Source organism: Malurus melanocephalus, unplaced genomic scaffold (assembly GCF_030028575.1).
Source record: "Malurus melanocephalus ecotype Western Australia unplaced genomic scaffold, MMel_1.1 scaffold_71, whole genome shotgun sequence".
Classification (NCBI taxonomy): domain Eukaryota; kingdom Metazoa; phylum Chordata; class Aves; order Passeriformes; family Maluridae; genus Malurus; species Malurus melanocephalus.
Window position 1 is genome coordinate 1,094,729 of NW_026623303.1, and position 20,336 is coordinate 1,115,064.

General features: G+C 38.4%; 1 protein-coding gene across 1 annotated transcript; it reads right to left on the bottom strand.

The window, feature by feature from the left end:
- Positions 1-666: 666 nt before the first annotated feature.
- LOC130573925 (tyrosine-protein kinase TXK-like) lies at positions 667-19,154 on the bottom strand. Its single transcript, XM_057366761.1, has 15 exons — positions 19,082-19,154; positions 15,678-15,729; positions 15,355-15,457; positions 14,355-14,560; positions 13,403-13,468; positions 12,733-12,787; positions 11,854-11,933; positions 10,305-10,432; positions 9,661-9,735; positions 8,544-8,715; positions 7,081-7,297; positions 6,249-6,313; positions 4,931-5,049; positions 4,329-4,486; positions 667-3,065 (listed from the first exon to the last, which is right to left on the bottom strand). Exons 1-15 carry the CDS (start codon positions 19,095-19,097, stop codon positions 2,997-2,999), a joined length of 1,581 nt encoding a protein of 526 aa, XP_057222744.1. The 5' UTR covers positions 19,098-19,154; the 3' UTR covers positions 667-2,996.
- Between the last annotated feature and the right edge of the window lie 1,182 nt (positions 19,155-20,336).

Consider the following 20,336-nt stretch of genomic DNA (forward strand, 5'->3'; position numbering starts at 1 on the left):
TGGAGCTATATGGGGAATTGTGTACATCTAGCAAATGCCATTCTTTCACTTTTTAAATTGCAGCAAAATAAAACTGGCAAGTGTGTTAAAAAATATCCTTCCAGCAGAGCACATTTGCAGTAGCTGATTCCTTTGGGACAGGTTTTAAAATTGTGCCACAGTTCAGAACATGACTGGGAGGCTGAGCATGAATCAGGCTGGTGCTGCATGAGGGAAGAGTGAGGGTGTTGTGCTTTAGTGTGTGTGTAGGGCCTCACATCTGTGAAATTTGGGAGGGAGGGGAGGGGGCAGGAATTGGTCTGAAAACCAAATGGCACTGGAAACAAGTGTCACTAGCCCTGTACACAGTGGAAATTGGCCTGCATTGCTTCTCAGGAGTACTTTTGAGGGAATTAATTTCACTCTGAAAACACATTCCATTTTGCCAGCCATGCRTCTTTTTTATGGAAAAGAGACATATCCTAAGTGGTTGGCTCACAAAAGCTTGTAGTGCTGCCTTTTTTCCTCCCATCCATAAWAAAGACTTGTTCAAGTTTTCTGATGTTTGATCAGGAAATGTTAGCTATATTTTTATTAATGCTGAGCCCTCCTACAGCCTTTGACCAGAGGTTTCATGTATGGTTTCATGTAAAGGTGTCTCCTTTACTACTTTTCCAGATCTCATTTTTATCACATGGGAGTTCTAAAATCAAACAGACATCTCTTTATAGTCAGTGACAAGAATGTTACTCACTGTTCACCCATTTTTTCCTGTTTGARTATGGTTAGAATGTGAACTAAACTCACAGAGCCATGAGGTCTAAGGTGGCCTACTCAGTTTTTATTAAAGGGTGTAGCTGTTATGGTAAATAAGTACACTGTAGATACCTGACCTTTGTACTGCAGACCAGTTCTTGCTGCCAATTCAGTACCAGTTTCACTGACTGAAGCATGTTCGAGTGYTTTTTCATTTATTTACTGTCAGCTTGATGATAGCAGCTGTTAAATTTATCTGTGTCAGAATGTTAATAACAGCTTATTCAAATTTTTCCCCAAGCAGCCTACAGAAAGATTATATTGGGAAGTGAAAGCTTTGCAGGCAAGCATTATTGGCTCCAATTATTAGATCAGCATGTTTCCAGGATGGGTGCATACTCACCATGGGACAGCTCAGTGAAATAGGCATGAGCAAGCTGCTTTGAGTACATAAACCTAATGGAACTGATTTTTACTGCATGATGCTGTAGCATATTACATATTAACTTGCAGCAATATGGCAAAACCAGTTTTACCAGAGCTGTTAAAAAGATGCCTCATATATTATTAAAGTMCCCATGTACTTTACATTGCAGAGACAGTTTGAATTTCACATTTTTATTGCATCATGTGCTGAAAAGCTTGGTACCTCTGTGGCCTGGGCATAAATGTGATGATGTCCATATGTGTACTGTGTCATTGCTCCCTGTCAGCCAAAATCGAGACAGAGCCAGGACAGCTGACCAGAACTGGCCAAGGGGATATTTCATGCTGTAGAACATCATGATCAGTGTCTAAACTGAGGGGGGAGCTGCCTGGGGGCTGCTGATCCCTGCCCGAGGAGGGGCTGGCCATCAGTCAGCAGGTAGTGAGTGTGCATCACTTGCATCACTTGTTTCTCTTGGGTTATGTTCCTCTCTCGTTCTCCGTTTAATTCCTCTTGCTACTATTAGATTTTACATTGTTTCAGTTATTAACCTGATCTTATCTAAACCCACAAGTTTTACTTTCTGATTCTCTGCCCCAGCAGGGCAGAGGGCAGTGAGCCAGCAGCTGKTGGTACTGAGTTGCCAGCTGGGCTTAACCCACATCATTTGTATCGATCTGCCTTTAGTCATAGTCTGATAAGGGATTGAATGCTCATAAATAAATTTATTAGGAAAGTAAACAGTGATATCTGCAATTCTTCTGGCAAATTACATGAAATAATAGAAATATCATGCTTTACTTGAAGCAGAAATGCCTTAGAAGTGTGTTTGAAGGTACTCCCAAATGTTCAAACAATAGGACTAACAATTTCCTTTCCCAAGGGATGATAACTATCAAAATACTACCATAGTGAAGATGACTGATTACTGCCAGGACTATATTTGATTAAGAGACGCAGTCATCTTTTGAAAATTCAAAAGTTTGGGGCTTTTGCTGTATTTAACTTTATTGCTACAGTTATTTTTTAAATTTGGAAATGGAAAATCAAATTGTGACTCAATTTGTGACAAAAATTAAATTGAACTCAATCATTCTTTAGCTAGCATGTTTTACATATTTTGTGTACAAAGCTCTATAAAACTAAATATTGTGATATATGTACCTATAAATAATTCACAATGCAAATAATTCACATTATTTTCAAGACCATATTCACTTTTAATGGTCTATTTTGTTTTAAATAACTATGAATTTCATCTGCCTTTCCTTCTCTACAATATATTTGTATTGRCCCTAATTAAGATTTAAAATGAAAAGTGAATAATAACATAAAAAGTAGGGTTACAGACCTGTCCATGTAAGGTATCATAGGATCCATCTGAGCTTTACTGTCAGGTTCCAGTTTTAAYTCGCCCATGAACTATTCTGGGCATTTCCATCATTTTTGCTGCTGCTAATCAGTCAGTATTCCCCAGTGAATGCATCACAGTAAGTATCAAATAATTTAATAATATTGTTKCAGGAATTAGTGTAGCTCTGAACARAAKAATTAATATAAAGGTCTGTAAGGTGATTAGGCTTGGTTACTGCTTTTCCGAYAGGAGATTTTTCTCCCTAATCATGRAAACAAAGCCTTGAGAATCTCAAACCAGTTTGTCTTTCTCAAATAAGTGAAAATTAGGCCAAGGCCATACAGCTGCTTCAAGATGTAGGATGCTGGTACTGTGATTTGAGCAGAGACCTCTGTAAAAGGCTGAGTTTTCATGTACCAGCTACATTAGTGGCATGCTAATGCTAACTTTTCAGTAAATATATTGGTATAAAATCTGTGATTATGTCATCTCTGCTAGATCTGTGAGGGTCTCTRTTAATTCCGCAAAAGTAGGACGTCCCTCAGGTTTCTGAAATGAAAAGCAGAAGATAAAACTTGYGTTAGCAGATTGGTTGATTTTAGTACCAGACTTCAGAAACTGGATATAAGTACATATGAGATACCACTTAAAAATTACATTTTATTTTATTAATGCAGAAGAAAAGATCAAGTTTGTCATTTGAGAGAAAAAAAMCAATCTGTTACTCATGCCACCAGCAGCATGAGCACAGAGACTTTTCAACAAATTCCTGAAATTCCTTTATACTTATTCCAGTTCTGGGTCAGAATTCCTATGGAATTTCTCCCTGCAGTGGGTCTATGGAAAGCCCAGCCTGTCAGGAAACCCTGATACTCAGGAATGCTTCCTGGGTTGTTGAAAAAGGATCTTCACTGCTGTATAACTTGAAGTGCCCCCAGCTCAGTATGGAACAAAGTCCTGTCTGGTGGCAGACAGAAAAGAGAACTTCCCCATGCTCTCTTTGCTGGCTGGCACCCCAATGGATTTTTGCTGTAAGCAAGCAAACTGGGTGCAACTTAGATTTCCATCTCTTAAGCCTTTTTTTTTAAATCAAGATTTAAAATTTTTATATAGAGTTAAAAGGTGGGCAATAAAGGGGACAACATTAGCAACRAGATTCCCCAGCCACTCACTATGTACGCCTGCATTTTTACATGAAAACATTGTACACAAAGCTCTTCTGAAAGTACTTTTAACTTGAAATAAAAGATTCATTTCCTCTAGAGAGGAAATGGACATCCTAAGCAATTCATCAGATGGAGAAGCTGATGAAATCAGTATTTTGGTATCAATATATGCAGTAATACGTGCTGGACAATAGAGAAAGGACATGAAGTACTAAATCAGCTTGGAGAGGGTGAAAGGGGTGCAGCCTAGGAGCTGTACTGATGTACAGAGATACTGATGTGCACCTGAAAAAGGGGGTTCAAAATCTACACTTAGGGGGCACCCACTTGGATTATGAATTTGTTACAGTCATTCAGAGCACATCTAGAGAAAGCTATGCATGATACAAAGGTGTGGAAAAGGTATCAYATTGGACACAGCAGAGAAACTGCAGTGGCACATTCCAACCCAGGGATGGTCTAGACCTATTGTACTGATACTGTGYTATATTTATTAGCTGCAACAGTCAAAAGAAGCAGAGGCTTGATTTGGGAAAAACAGAGTTGGAGATGCTGAGAATGCTACAGATGTGAAATAAATATTTAACACCTATTTATTGCTTTTACATACGCTTTACCCCGGAAAAAAAAAAAAAAAGCAACAAACCTCATGCCAGCAGCTGTACATGACTTTGTACACTGTAAGAGATGCCAAATGTGGTCGATAAAGTCGGTTACCCTGAGAAATCTCATGGACAACTTCAGAATTTGACTTGCTTCCGAAAGGCATTTTGCCTTCTGTGRAAACTTCCCACATCAGTACACCTAGAAGTGAACCAAAATAGATTTAGGACAAAACAAAATATGCCAAACCCACAAGCTTTTAACAACACGGGAGAATAAAAAATACTCCTGATTCTTTTGTGTATTGAAAAATTGATGAAAATATGGGCAGCCTAAGCTGAATAAAAGGTTTAAACCTTTATTTTCAACTAATATAACTTGGCTCTCTTTTAAGTCAGCTATGGTGGTGGTCCATGAAATTCAGATAAATATATGTCTGGCTAATGAGAACATCTCAGTCAAAACACTGATTTTTAGGTACAGAACTTTTCTACTGAAAAAATTAATTTGTCTGATATAAGCAAGGTTTGAAAAATGAAAAGGATTGCAGCTTAAGATAGGTAGTGTGAGTAAAAAGATGCCTTTTCCTAAATCACATCAGTAGCTTTAAGGAAGTGTGGTTGCACATTGACCTAATCAACTCACCAAATGACCAGACATCTGATTTGCTGCTGTATTTTTTGAAATGAAAGACTTCAGGAGATGACCATTTGACTGGAAATTTGGCACCTGAAGAGCTGATATATTCATCATCTATGACATACCTGAAGAATAAGAGGAAACCCCACATATCTGAAAGAGTGACATTTTCACAAATGGTTTAGAATTCCATAAAAATATCGTGTTAATTTAGAAACAATGAAATTATATCACAGATTTAATATAAAATGCACACAGAAGCCAATACTGGAAGCTATGCACTTAAAGAGATTTTTCTGTTTAAATAAATKATTTTTTTGTTCATGAGAAGTTTTCTGATTCATTTGGATAAGTCCAGAGCCCTGAYACTGACCTTACCCTTTTGGGGAGCAGTACAACCATGGTACTGGACAKCCCTCTAAAAAACAAGTCCTTAGTTATGAACTGCTAGGGTATTGTAAGCCTGAAGATAGAAACAGGAAGCAAAACCAAAGGAGCATAGCTKTACTGATCAAATATCTTGCAGCCATGAGGTAAATGTCACCACCTTTGGCCTTCCGCTCAAAGCCACTGTCTGTCTTTCAAGCTCATCTGCCTCTTAAGGGAGCTGATTCAGTCTGCTAATCCCACAGRAAAAAAAACAGCCAGTAAAATACAAAAATGGAGAGTTTTGTGCTGGGCTTACAAGAGGAAAGAAGGAAGGAGACATCCCCTTTGGGTAGCATTCAGTCATTTGGTCAGCTCAGCTGTGTCCTCTGAGGAAAGTCTGTGAGGCTAAACCTACGTTTCTCAGGCTGGTGCTTGTCAGAGTTGAGTGTGCTCTCTTCCCCCACTTTGGCTGGTTCTGTCWCTTAGCAGAAAAACCACTTCCCTTCTAGAGCAGCCTGTGTCACACTTCCCACCCACCTTGCTGGCCCTCCCTGCATCCTGTCTCACCWACTCAGCTACCGCTGTCTCGAGAGCTCAGCACCAGCTCCCAGTTCTGTCCCTTGCAATTTGCTGTCCTCCATCCTGCTCAGGAAAGTTGGGGAACTTTCTTTCTTCAAGCTTCTGGCTGCCCTGTGCACTCTGGGCATTTCTCTGTCCATAAACAYCTCTAAAGATACTCTGGCACTTCGTTTATCTGTTTTTCATTCACCAAGAGCAAGGGGAGGACACGACACCCAGTACATGGTACAGTGGTTAAACAACATTGCAATTTTCATCAGAATTCAAAAATTAACCACAGTGGGATTCCCCAAACCAATGAAGCAAGCAGTGAGGTTAACTAAAGATCATGCTGCAACTGAGAATGCTCATGAAACTTTTGTCAATGGCCTCGTACCTTGCCATGCCAAAGTCAGATACTTTAACGATGTGGTCTGCATTGACTAAACAGTTTCTTGCAGCCTGGGGAAAATGAGAAAAACACATCTAAAATCTGTGATAAAGAAYTTTCAGAAAAATACAGCAGCTGAATATATTTGCTTTAGCTCATACTGTTTATATCTAAGTGGAGATTGGTGTATTGGTCAAAAATATTAGTGAACTTTTGTCTCTGAGTCAGTGAACATACTTCAYTACTGTGTAGTTGCACACACATAGCAAATATCAACTTAATTGCTTGTAGTATGAGTTGCAATATGTTTACATCTTCTTGAATGGTGAAAGAATTTTAGGCTGCAGAGTCTAGTGATCCAACCAGATATTTTCCTGAACACCAATATTAAGACAATTAGTRTAAATTTTTAAACATGTTCTGTGATATTTTCATTACAGAAATCAGGAACTTCCTGGTGGTTTTCAAGATTTTACATTTCTCCACACAGCTAAGTAGGAGAGAAGGAAGATTTCTTCTCTACATCCAAATGTGAGCATTGAAAAAGTATCAGGGAGTAAAGAAACAAGCTTCTRTCCTATGATTCCCTGCCTATGGGCACAAAAGACACTCACATACCCCAGCATCAAAGTGTGGCAGTAGGGAGCCGGAAATATACAGATAGAAAAATATTTAATTTTTTAAAATTCTCATTGTTGCTGATCTTTTGTAATTCTGTGGTTTTGGTTGAGCTATGATCAATTTTGTATTGAGATGTCCTAATACCAGACAGTTCCATGGCAATATTCTAATTTTCTCTGACATCTTGAGATGTCAGAGACTTATCTATTGTACTTACCAAATCACGGTGAATAAAGTTATTTCTTTCCAGATATTCCATCCCTTCACAAACATCGTGGCACATGCTCAGAAGAACATCTCTGCYAAGCTTCCCCCGCCTTTGCCGAAGGTAATTGAGCAGGCAACCATTTTCCATGAATTCAGTCACAACGTAGAGAGGTTTGTGATGTGTGCACGCTCCATAAAGCTGGACCAGCTTTGGATGGGAGAGTTTCCTGTTTAAAATGACATTTTAGACAGGCTGATATTTGTTTTTGGCAGGTAACTAGACCTTTGATTCTCACAATGGTTTTGAAAAATACTTTCAGTTCTTGATAAACAGTATCCGATTAATTGCCTTCAGAATTCTCCCACTACCCAACACATTTCTGTGTACAACTGTGAACTCATAATTGTTCATCAGATATATAAATGTGATGAATGCAAAGCTTGATTCTTGATGCAAAATGGAAAGGTCTAGTTATGCCTGGCTTGCAGGCAGGGGACTGGACSYGATGCCTGATGATTTTTGCTTTTCCCTTTACACTTCTGTACCCCCTATGTATCCRCCTGTACCCCTTAGCCCACATGCTTGTAATTCCTGAAGCTTGATATTCCAGCTTAGTTTAAGAGTTTTGCTAAGCAGAGAGACCAAACATCCTGAGGAAGGAGTCAGTGTGCCCTGTGCTATCTTARACCCRAGACTCCAGCCTTGGGTAAAGCCTTCTGTCCAGAACRTCTTGTGTAAACAAGGCTCTAGCCTCATCTGAGAAAGGATTCATTAGAATAAGAAGACATTACTGCATTTTTTAAGTTTCTTATTAGAAAATCCTAGATAGATATGCTAATTCCTGAAACCTATAAAACTTGTATCCGTGCTGTACACGGGTGTGCATTCTACCATCAAATTKTGCACCTGAAATCCCAAATACCGAGGTAAAACCCTTTTTATCCCCTTAACCGTGTCTGTGTCATTATTAAAAACTAACCTTTCAAAGCAACAGTTTTTCTTTTTCTAGCTCCTGTGACTGCTGCACTTTCAGCGTTTGTCTTTTTTTTAGATGAGCAATCTCGGCAACAGACCCTGCAAGGGTTCTTCTCTTCTGGGCTTTGCCAAGATCTCATRCAGATATTTCATTCATTTGCAAAATTTGTGGATACGGTAATATGGTTTCTCACAAGCTTTCATCAAATATAAGCTCTGCCAGTGGTCCTGAAGACACTGAGTTATGGATTAAAGAACAGTTGTAGGAGCATATTTACATTTTACCAGAACATCTACTCCCCMCTGAGCTCCACACTACAAAGCAGAGCACTCTCTAAAGAAATAGTCTGGTTACGTCAATTTGGTTCAGACCTTCATATCAGCCTTTCTGTCCTGCACATATACCACTCGCATCAAACTGCTTTGTTGGGTTGTTTTAAATGGAATTAGGTAAATTTCATTTCTTGGTAAACTGGCAGAATGGCTTTTGTACTCACATCATCAGTTTGGCCTCCTCCAAGAAATCATCTTCAGACATTGCACCTTCATTGATTGTTTTGATGGCAACCTTGATAGTTTCTTTCCATTTACCGAGATAAACCACTCCAAACTGCCCACGCCCAAGTTCTTTCAGGAACAACAGTTCAGATGGGTTTAATCCCCACTCCTCTGTAAAAGCAACCCAAAATGTCAGAAGAGTCAGGGCAGCTTTCCTGAATCATGCTCCAGGAGACGCCTTGCTAATTGCAATTCATGAACTCAGCAAAGCATCTCACTTGTCCATCAGCTATAGCATGACTTGTAAGTATCTGAACATTTTCACTGGMTCATATATGTTTAAATATAAATGCTATTTTACAGCTTGGAGAATGTGGTTAGTGATTTTGCTTAATGGAGGAATGTCTGAGGCTTGAACATTAGGCAAGTGTTTAGCTTTGATTACACATGAGAACTTTTTTAGCATTATGACATGATAATTTTAGCTCCAAACCAGTTCCAGATGGACAGTATAGCTATAGAAATAGTCACTGGCTACCTTTATTGTAATAACCACAATAGTTCTACCCTTCAGAAACATTAAGCCTTGGGAACATGGAAACATGGCAAACTGAAAGATACTCAGTTTTGGAGGTGCCTAYTGTCAGACAGATGGTATGTAATACCTGACCTGTATACACAAAACTGGCATTTTTTGCTTGTTTATTATAATACCACAGAATATCCTGTTCTCATTTCTGAAACCTGCAGAACTGACAAAGAGAATCTTCTCCATAAATAGTATTTATTTCAGGTTTCAATTGTGATTTCCTAAGCATTTAAATAAATCAAATAGCCTTTCAAAAGCTATTAAATGTCTATTTGAATCTTAGGTTCACTTAGAGAAGTCCAAATAGCTCTGAAATACATTGGTGGTTGTAATAGAAGCACAATAGTCACTGCACAGAAGCAGCTGAGTCAGGTGTCTCATTTGGTACTGACACCTCATGCTGTTTATGTGTTTCTTATTACCAAGGAATTTCACAGATTCAACTTATTTATCAGCTGGGTGAAAATTATCTAATTTCTTGCTYAGGAATATAGCTAATCTCTTTCAAAAGAAGATAAAAAATTTACCATTACTCAATCTTGCTATATCTGGTGAAGTACATCCATCTGATCCAACTGGATGTCGTAGACGTGTGATGAGACCTGTAGGGGACAAAGCAATTTATACTGTATTAAAATGATGGGCAGAACGAAGGTGAAGGATATTTTTCATGTTAAAAATTATAAAATTCTGCCATCAGTCAACAGTTAGAGGTGTCTAACCCTAGTAAGCTGAAAGCCAGTGTTAGAGAGTCCTTGTACTCCTTAATTCTGCTCTTGATTGGTTGTAGTGTGGGTTTTTCTTTTTCTTCAAAATCAGCAAAATGTTGCCTGCTGATGGACAGCATAGCTCCTGCTTCAATTAAATTGCATATATGGGTTCTTGTGGTAGGCAAAGAAAGAATTATGATCAAATTTCATCCAAGTCCCATTCAATCAAAAATGAACCAAGAGAATACAGAGTAGGCTTCTATCTTTGCTAAACTCATTTCATACGTGTAGATGGGTTTTGCAGATTMATTTCCCCCATGGTATATGCACACTGCAGCTATGACTTTGGCAGAAAGAATCAGGGCATATTTGAATGCATTAGCAACAGAAACACTTGTGTMTCTTTTTATTAGGAAAGTATTAGAAAAAGATGTCAAACCATATCAGCTCACATGCATTACCTGCAGCATTGTGTTGATGATACTCGATGAGTTCAGGAACGGATGAAAAGAGATAGTTTTCTGCTACATAATATTGTCCTGAGTGATTTTGTTTAATTTGATAATGTAGAATATCTCCACTATGACTTCTGAAAACAACAAAGCATTAAAATTTTCAGCAAAAAGAAATTATACTATAAATCTGCTTAAATTTCACTTTGAAAGCATAGTGAAATCTGAAAACTTAGGGTACAGCTCTCAATTTAAAATGGCTTCATGTAGATGGGATACTGCTTCAGGACAAAAAAAAATAAAAAGGCTCCTTGAATAGCTCTTTCTCCCAACTTTGGGAGATAACTGCACRATGTTGTCTGTTGCTCAAATATTTTTTACCCCAATATCATTGCATTTATAAAAAATAGCCATAGTGTTTAAGAAGTATTCCTCCTAACTTAGCATTTATTTGAATATAACTCCTTAAAATTAAAATGTTCTAAATGTTCTGTGTTTTCTCCCAAAAACTTAAAAACATATTCACGTAGAGCATGAGATTACATGTTCTGTTCTTCTTCAAAGGGTCTTCATAGCAGCTTTTATTTTATACCTTTGGTTTTCTGCATTTCTTCACATTATCTGCCTTTTTTCTGTATATTTTACTGTATATTTTTTATTTTATTCTATTTATTKTATSCCCACTCTCTGCGACACTCAAAATTAAGAAGTTTGCATTTCAGGCTGGAGGTGGTTGCTGAAGGTTAGCACTCTCAGTTGTGGACACGTGGTCACAACAAGCAAAGACCAGAATACAGAAACATTATGCAGTCTGCATTATTGAGTCATTGTCAGAAATMTTATTGAACCTACAGAGTTTGTGCTGTGTGTCCCCAGCACAGGGATGTTGGGGAGGGCTGCGGACACACAGCACAAACCCTTCCAAGGAGGGCATGCAGGGAGGAAGAGGATGGTGGTAGCAGCAATGCTCTGTTCTGCAATGCTTTGCTTTGCTCCTCTCAGCTCTGGCTTGCTGTAAGAGGGAGAGAAGGAACGCAGACACAGTCCACACAGGAGGATGTAGGAGGGCGGTGAAGGGGGTGGAAGACAGCTTGAGATGGGTTAAGTCAGTGCTGTAGGTGATTGTTATTGATTCAGACAAGAGGGAGTCCTGTGGCTGTTGCCTGGCACAGTAGAGGGATGAGGTGATTTTAGGAGACAAACAGAAGTTTGAGGACAGGAGAGTCTGGGATTTACAGTGCTCAGAGCCTGTGGAGAAAGGAAACAGTTTGGTGCAGTGGCCAAAGGCTGTGGCACAGCTTCCACAGCAGATTATTTGGGAATTTCAGTGAGTACAAGTAATCTTGTCTTGACAGGACATTTGCTCAYTGACTCCCAAGATCCACTGCCCACCATCATCTTTTCTGCTTAGAGGGTGATTAACTCTGCATGAACAGCATCCCAGTGGTTTCCTGCTCTTCTCGACTGCATGYCCAACCTACCCAGCTATTCTGAGGAGTTTGGAAGAAGCTTTTCCATCACCTGTTGATTTAAACYATAACCATWCMGAGGAACTCACCCTTTGGCCCGTGAATACAAGGACAGTGTAAGAAGACCCTGTCGGCTTGAATCTCTGACAACAAATGCACCTTCTTTGGGCTGAAAAGAAATCCAAGCAGAGTTATTTTATGCTTCTGAGCTTGAGTAATGCTCTCTTGAGGTAGGACTTGCAGCTGATTACCATATTCTGTGGAATACCTATGACTATTTGGGAGGAAAACAAAGCTGTGGAGAACAGAAATGGATAGCAGCTACATGGCAGAGAAAAATAAACCAAGGAAAAATACTAAGTGCTAGGCAACTTCTTAGAGATAAGTAAATTAGCTGAKTTATACTCTCCAGTATGAAGTAGTGAAAATGGTTTGATTTATTAAAAAATCAAATTGTACAAAAAMATAGAGTTGAAACAGTTCTGTCCAATATATTCTTTTCTAGTCTTTCTTCTCCCAGGACTGAGTTAGTTCTTGAGCAAAGACCTTATGAGTTTAACTGAGTTTGGCACTTTGGCCACTGACAAGGGGTGGGATACATTATGGATTATTTGCTCTGTATTTAAGGAAGAGGGTTTTGTTAAATTCTGCTAAGCTCACTAATTAGCTTACTACATGGATTTCAGTCTTCAATGTCTAATGCAACAGACAAACACAGTAAGCCACATGTAATTTGATTTATCTAGCACAGAATATCTACAAAAAATTTGCTGGCTCTGCAATTTAAAACTTTGTGAAGTCTGGATAGCCCRCACTTCACACTTACACCAGGAAGCCCTTTACATTATAAGGCACTTTCTCTCTTACAGCATGCCAAACAGATTTGGATTTGACTGTGATAMAGCTCTTGATGTCTCTACTGATGGACCTTCCTAGGTGCTGTTAGTTCCATGTGTGAGCTCAGTTACCTTCTGGCGCAGGAGAAGTTCTGCCTGGCTTCTGTTTATGTTTCTGCAGTACCACCTGCAACAAGGAGGCAACCTATGCTTAATTTCAGCCAGTAAAATGAATGTTTGCTTTGTTTCACAGTTTAGTAGTTGAATTATTACAAGTTTAAAAACCTGAATAGAAACAGCATTGTATAYGGACATCTCTTAATTTGGAATGATTTTATTAGACCTCTTTTTTTTTAAGAACTTTTTTGCCCTGATTCACTGTGACTAAATATTAGCTCAAATTTAAGAAAGCCCAGGAAACAGTTATGCCAAACTGTGATGATGTTTTCAGTCCTGGATATGTGGCAAGCCTTTCTTCTCTACAATTTTTCAGAATTTTACTCTTCTTTCCAGTAAATTAACTTGGAGTAATTGGAATTAGCTACATGATCGCAACAKATGAGAATACAGAAACATTCTGCAGACATTGAGTCTACAGAAATAGGGAACATCTGGATTCTGATACTATGATTCATGCAAATGAATGTTAAATCGTTTTAAGAGTAATGGTCTGTAACAAAAAAAGCTTTTTATAAACAAATGTCCATGTCTAATATTAATTTGAAGCATCAAGCATTAAAATGTATCTCTGCAATCCATTCTTAGAAATGAAAGCACAATTATAATTTTCATAGATACTTACTTGTACGTTTCTAAATTACTTTTCTTGCTCTCAGTAACACAGTTGCTGGGAATTAGACCTTCATTCCTGAAATAACATATTGAGGGTGATATCACAGTATGGTGTAATATTTGTACCATTAAGATATACATCACCATTTTGTTGAATTATAAAGCTTCCTTATACTAGGGTCTGTGTTGCAAGATACTGAATTTCAACATGGGAATTGAATAGAAATTTGAGTGCCTTCATTCCAGGCACAACCTTTTTGTCCCACAATTGTGGATGGCTACTCAAATGAAAAAGCGAGATGGGAGAGGTATTTATTGAGTACTGAAATGAATCTTCTTCTGAAACATGAGTTGAGAAAAAAAGCATTTAAAATAGTTAAATTAGAAATCTGAATGGAAAGGAGATAGTTATTACATAACACACAACTATTCCCAACATCAGAATACAAGATCCACTCAAGAAAATGCAAAGGAGAAAGGGGAACAACACAAACATAAGTGTCAAAAGGATCCTAACTGAACTTATCTAGTTCTCTAAAATGTCCAAGTATTTTGGGTAAGAGGTTCTGTTTCAGGTGTATMTTCATAACCTCTATGGTTTTATAAGGTGTTTATACATACACACTCCACTGTAAAGCACTTGGAGTATGGGAAGCTGGATTTGCCCATGGCTCAGAGTCCACTGATTCACATGGTCCTCAAACACCTTTCTGTGTTACCAAGTGTAGGGTTTAACTCTGAATTCCCAAGAGATTCTAGATTCCCTCTCCATTTCTGGGGTGACAAACACTGCTGAAATTCTGCCCAGTCAATCTCTGTGCCTTGTACAAAGCTGAACACGTTCAAGCTTGTTCCTAAGTTGCCTCACAAGTCTCATTCTATCTGCCTGCTTTTGCACAGGYTGTTTTTTAGGCTTTTTTCTTTCTGTGTAGGGAGATTGAAACAGATGCCCGCTCTCTTACCCATGTYGGTCTCTTGCCCTCCACCAGACGGGGTCATACTGTTCAAGGATAATGTATTCTTCTGATTTCTTGAGAGGTAAATCTGAAGGCCGTCCAGGAAAGAAGTCGTAGAGTGCAATAACTCTGGGTTTGTTGGTGTAGTCTTCRAAGGCCTCAGGAGGCAGAGGAGGTAATGGCTTGTCCTTAAATTGCAATTGCCTCTTGCGCTAGTGAAAAATTAAAGTATTTTTCATAACTAGTCTGTCCTCTCTACTACTGCTTGCTTAACTCCCCTGCTGTTAAACTGTCTCGGTAACCAAGAGGAGCTCATCGTTGTTGTTACTGCTCCTTGTAAAGTACAATCAYCTCATCACTTGTAAAACAGCAAAGCTGAGTAGTTTGGTGCAGATGCAAAAATGACAATGGAAAATGCAGTGAATAATAAATAAGCTATCTGCYTTAGGGGAGAGACTTCTATACTGCATGGATTCTGGGACAGTGTAAAAGCAGAACAGCAYTGAAATCAATGGAGTTACCCTATCTGGAAATTGTCATTTGTCTGGAGGATAACAGACGACATTCAAGACTTTTTAGCAAATTGTCAGGAACATAATTTTCTTTTGCATCAGCAGAAGCTCTAACTTTGCACTTAGTTATACTTTGAAAACTCRGATTAAATCAACTTAGATCTACTAAAACTAAGGTGAACATTATATACCAGCTGAGCAAGGTGCACTTACATCTGTCCAGCAGGGCAGTCCCACCCTTTCTATGACCCAAAACCAGAAGTAGAAGAAAGAACCACCTTCTTCATGACAGCAAGTTTGAGAAACCACACTGTGAGGTTAATAACCTGTATTTACATCAGTAYGACTCTTCAGTTACCTTTACTCTGTAATTTTTATGCAACAAAGAACCTTACATGCTCAAGAGTTAATTACTCCCCTGCTTATTTTGGTAGTGAGCCACTGTATTCAAATCATTTCAATTCTCTCTTTTCACCTGCCAAAATATTACTTACCCTGCACTTCCAGATGGATTCATAGGGAACGTCTGGTTGTGAGACCGAGTACTGGGTSACCACGACAGTGTCATCATCCAGGTTCACTTTTGTTCTCATTTCTCTGATTTTGGAAAACATTAAGCRTTTGTGTGAATGCATATCTACTAATATTCACATAAAAATATTCATGGATTTTTATGCCTTCCTTCATTGAGAATATGCATACAGTATAGTGGCTTTAAACTTCTGTATATTTGCATTTCTATTGCAAATAGAGGGATTTTAGGAAGCCCTTTATGTGTAGATATTTAATTACTGAAAAGCTTAAACATTTCACATACCTTTCTTGCACCGTGCAGCAGCAGCAGCAGAAAACAGACTGGATGGTGTGATCTGTGAACAAGAACATATTCTGTATTYGCAATGTTTCTGTTTGTTTGTTCACAAAACTTGTAGAATTAACGACTACCATATGGGTGTAGACCCACTCTGTGTTGCTGTGAGATATCGAGTAAATCATTCAGGCTGAATTTGCAGCTACCAAAGATAGCAGAGCTTTCCTGACACAGCCTCCCTTACAATGTTTTGGCAATTATTAGGCAATTATGTGTATGAGCTAAATCAGCTCACTAATTCTGGGGGAAAAAAAATAAAAATAAAATATAAAAACTTTAAAAGAGACAGCCAAATTCGTACCGATTTGACTGATCACCCTGCACAAGCTCTGTCTGGTGCAGCGAGAGGGATGAGAATCTCAYCAGGGACAAGAGGTGGAGGACTGCCCCCTTCACCACTGATATAATTTTTAGATCTTTCAAGTCAAATACAAAACCATAGTTGCATGACAAGCTTTTCTTTATTGTGAGGTTTATTAAAGGAGACACACTATATTAATTTCTTTGAATTAATATTGATTTTTCCTGTTTCTGTGGCATCCATTAATACAATAAATGCATCAGTGCAGGTTTAAAATGTGGAGACAATATGTGCTTTACATTTGCATGTCAGGGGGCTGATAATCCTGAGGAAAATACACTGGATACATATCACAGACATAAAAAAATTCTGGTATTTGTATCTGGTATGTGCAGCAGAGAGGATGTGATATTAAATAGGTTGCAAGACATCAAGAAGATTTGAATGAGGTAAATAAATGGTTGACATGTGYTCTGATCCACTTCTACCTGGGCTGAGAAACTTTTCCCCCTGTTTGGGAAAGCTTTGATACACCGAGCAAATAATTTGATTTAACTTTCTGTCCTCGTGGCCTGCTGCTCATGGCCAAGGAAGGTGCTGACGCCAAGGGCTGCACAGCAGCCACGCTGTCACGCAGCAGGAAGGTGGCATTTCCTGCCTGACACTGCTCACCACCACATGCACCCTCCCTTGTCTCATGCTCTTCCTTCCTTTCTCTTTTCTCAACAGCCATMAGAAAAACTAAGAAATAATGATAATCCTTAAACCCCTGTATTTTGATTTTTTAAAAGGTATCATTTAAAATACAAATAAATATGTGGTTTGGAAATAGATATAATCTAAATGTAGAATTAAACAGATTCTTAGAATTCACTAATTTAAAATATTTCTTGATTACCCCTTCTGCTAGGTCACTGAAATCAGTGGAACTTTGCTATCTAATTTCCTTCAACTTTTCACAAAAGACCTTYTCTTAAGTAAAACACTGGATTTGTCAAGGAGTGTTATAGTCACATACGTATCAGCAGAGCTTGATCTCCTGGTCCCTAACTCAAGTAACGTCRTTGAAGAGTTCATAAATTAAAGATCAGTCACTGATGACATTAGYGAGAGTTGTGCATCAGCAAGCAAATCTCATTTTGGATTCTCTATTTTGAAAAGAGCAGAGAGACCAGTAAGTTTTGCCATTTTATAAATGAAAGATTGAATGGACAGGACACAGGAAAGAAATATAGGCTAACAGGAAGACATATTCCATAATTTTCAACTGTAAATTAATTTTGAAGTCTGTTAAAATACTTGTGGCTCTATCATTCATTTTAGATCCCACTTCTCTGATTCCTTCCTAACCAAAATCTTCCCAAAAAATCCAAAAAAAAGTGAACAAATCTTGCTTCTTTTAAATCCATAGCAAGGAAAATTTCTCCAGCACCCATAGCCCCATTAAATATTTCAGCTCACACTTCCCTGAGTTCTACCAAAGCACAAGCTACCCAAACATGTCACTTTGATCCTCAGGGTACGTCATCAAGGAACAAGTATTTTAAGACCTACATTTAAATCGAACAAGATAAGTATTTGAGCTGTTAAGTCTAGAATCTGCCAAATCTTCCTTCTTCAATTGTATAGAGAAATTTTTTCTTCAATTTCTGATGAAACCCTGCAACCTTAGATGAAGTTAAATTCCACAAATAATTTAATACAGGAACAAAAAAAATACTGGTCATGTCACTGGTCACGTCTTTTTCTTTTGGAAATGACTGATTTAGGAGGAAGACACTTGTTTATTAAACATTGTCACATTATCTCCCTGGTGACAGGGATGCAAATATGAATCCCAGCACTACCACTGAACCATGACAGCCTATCCAAGTACAGTACCATACATGAGACCTATTAGGATGCTCAGTTGCAGAACAATAAAAGATTTGTGACAATGGAAACATGGCTAAAGTAAAAACACTAGGAAACTTGGTTGAAGCTAATCTGACAAATACTCAGCCGAAAAATTAGCAGCTGACATTTTCATAAGGAAATTTTTATAACCTGGAAATAAAGTTATCTGTGCACAACGGAGCAGATGGGATGCTAGAAGAAGAAAATGGGTCAGGTGTCAGGAACAGCCATTTGCTTAAGCAGCTTAAAGAAAGTCCCATAGAACAGAGAGGGCAGAGTGAAAACACATCCTGGCCTGATCCAGTCCCACAACACCCAGAGCACACTGGGCTGGTAACGCTGTGTGTGTGTGGCCAATTCACACCATACACATGGACAATCTTCCTCCTACCTTCAGCTGTAACTCACTGTAAACAGCAGCTTTACAAAAGTAACATCCAAGACAAAAAGCAACAAGTTAAAATGCAAATGATAAAAATTAATTTCTATCATTCTATTATTTCATTGTTTGCTGGAGTTTCTTCCTCTGAATCACTCTTTCTCAAAGCACTACTAACACTGAAAGCACTACAGGTCTAAGGTTTACACCTTTCTGTCATTTTTTGCAAGAAGCTCTTGCTGTTGCAGTGGAGCAGAAGGTTAACTGTGTTCAACACTACAAACTCAGGCTCACCCATCAAACCCAGATCTTTGCTGTAATACACACTGTGCCTCCTGGTCTGCTCTGTCAGTTTTCAACAGCACTACAAAACTCTGTAATCTGGTAGAAAGCCACAGTGTAGTTTGCTTCTTAAAAGCACTTTGAAATACAAGGTTTCAGCTTTTCATGTGTGCAGGATGAGGCTTCCTGTCTTTCCTGTGAGTTAACTCTATTCTGGAGGAAAGTCAGGTTTAGTTCTACCAAATTTTTACCAAATACCTCCCTATCTACATATAAAAGTAGTTGCTTTGCTAAATCCATCATACAAKGGATGCATATTTGTGCATTAATTTTGAAAGTCAAGACAAGCAGTCTTAACAGAGGTCCCCTTAGCAGTGCACAAAAAAGAAGGTTTGCATTTTTATGACAATATTTAAATACTTGATTTGCTAAGTACATTGCTCTTGCACAAAAAGAACTACAAGATCAAAATATGCAGACAAGTTTACTTACAGGTAGAAAGAATCATGTCTGGTTATTCGTTTACATTCTAATGAAAATGCAAACCTCTCTTCATCAGTTATGCCAGTAAAACAGCCCACATTGARCTCTGAGCTCTGATATGAAGCATGGTAAACCACAAATACTGCTTGGTCACGCCTACTTACCTTGTATTTAAAAAAAAAAAGTCCCAAACAGACTAGAAGGAGAAAAAATGGTCTGCTTTCTATTATCGAACATTTTTTAGAAAAAAGGTTATTAAATTGTTGTCAGTAGGTCTAAAAAAGTTTCTTTAAAAAAAAGTTAAAACACCACAGCAGATGTAAATCACGACCCTTGGTTTTGTTCAGATGGATTTTGGACCCCAACCTTTGAAAAGATTCACTTATAACAAAAATGGGAGGAAGGGTTGAAGCTGCTTAAGGGTGAGTGAGCTCACCCAGAAGAAAGGATGGTACAGCATTTCAAGCTGCCTTTGAAGACATCAAGAGAGTCAGCAATATCGCTGCCTCCAGAGGTGTTCTAATCCTTTCTAAAATTAGCCATCTAAGGCGACATTCAACTAAAAAAATTRAACTGGGTGCCTCAGGGTTCCTGCATCCTAACTGAGTATCAAGCCCAATACCAAGTAGGCAGAAATTATCCTCATTAACTGCAAAGAGGAAGGTCAAAGGGTCAGATTCAAAGCACCCATCGCAGCGAGAAAACTGCTGCCAAAAGCCCACAGAGTTAGGATGTATTTTATTATATGAGATAACGATAAATATTTAATTATTGTAAAGAAATAGGCTTAAGTTTCATTGCAAGCAATTAATTTGATTCTCCTAAGCTTCATTTGGGTTTTAAGGAAAACATTACTCACAACACAAGGTGTTGTTGAAAGCATTAGGAATACCATACTTCGGAGGGTCTTAGARAAAGTGAGGTTCAAAGGAGTAGTTGGGGAAAGAAAGAGGTGCTTGGCTTACCTTAAATGTTCCACATTGCTTTTCCCGCTACTTCTTCTGCAAGGTAGAGTAGAAACCCCTAGATTTTCTCTTTCAACAATACCTGCTGTAGGTATTGACTGAAGARCGGTTTAGGACTCAACAATTTGGTCAGGTTGGTTTGCATGGCTAGAACAATCTTCTACGACTTCGTCTTCAAGAATAAGGAAATGGGCATCTGAACCTTTTCTGGCAGCCTGTAACTTTTCAATAGGATAGCACAAGAAAAGGAAATAACTTCTTCCAAGAAAGAGGAGGCTTCCTTCTTTTGATCATAAAGG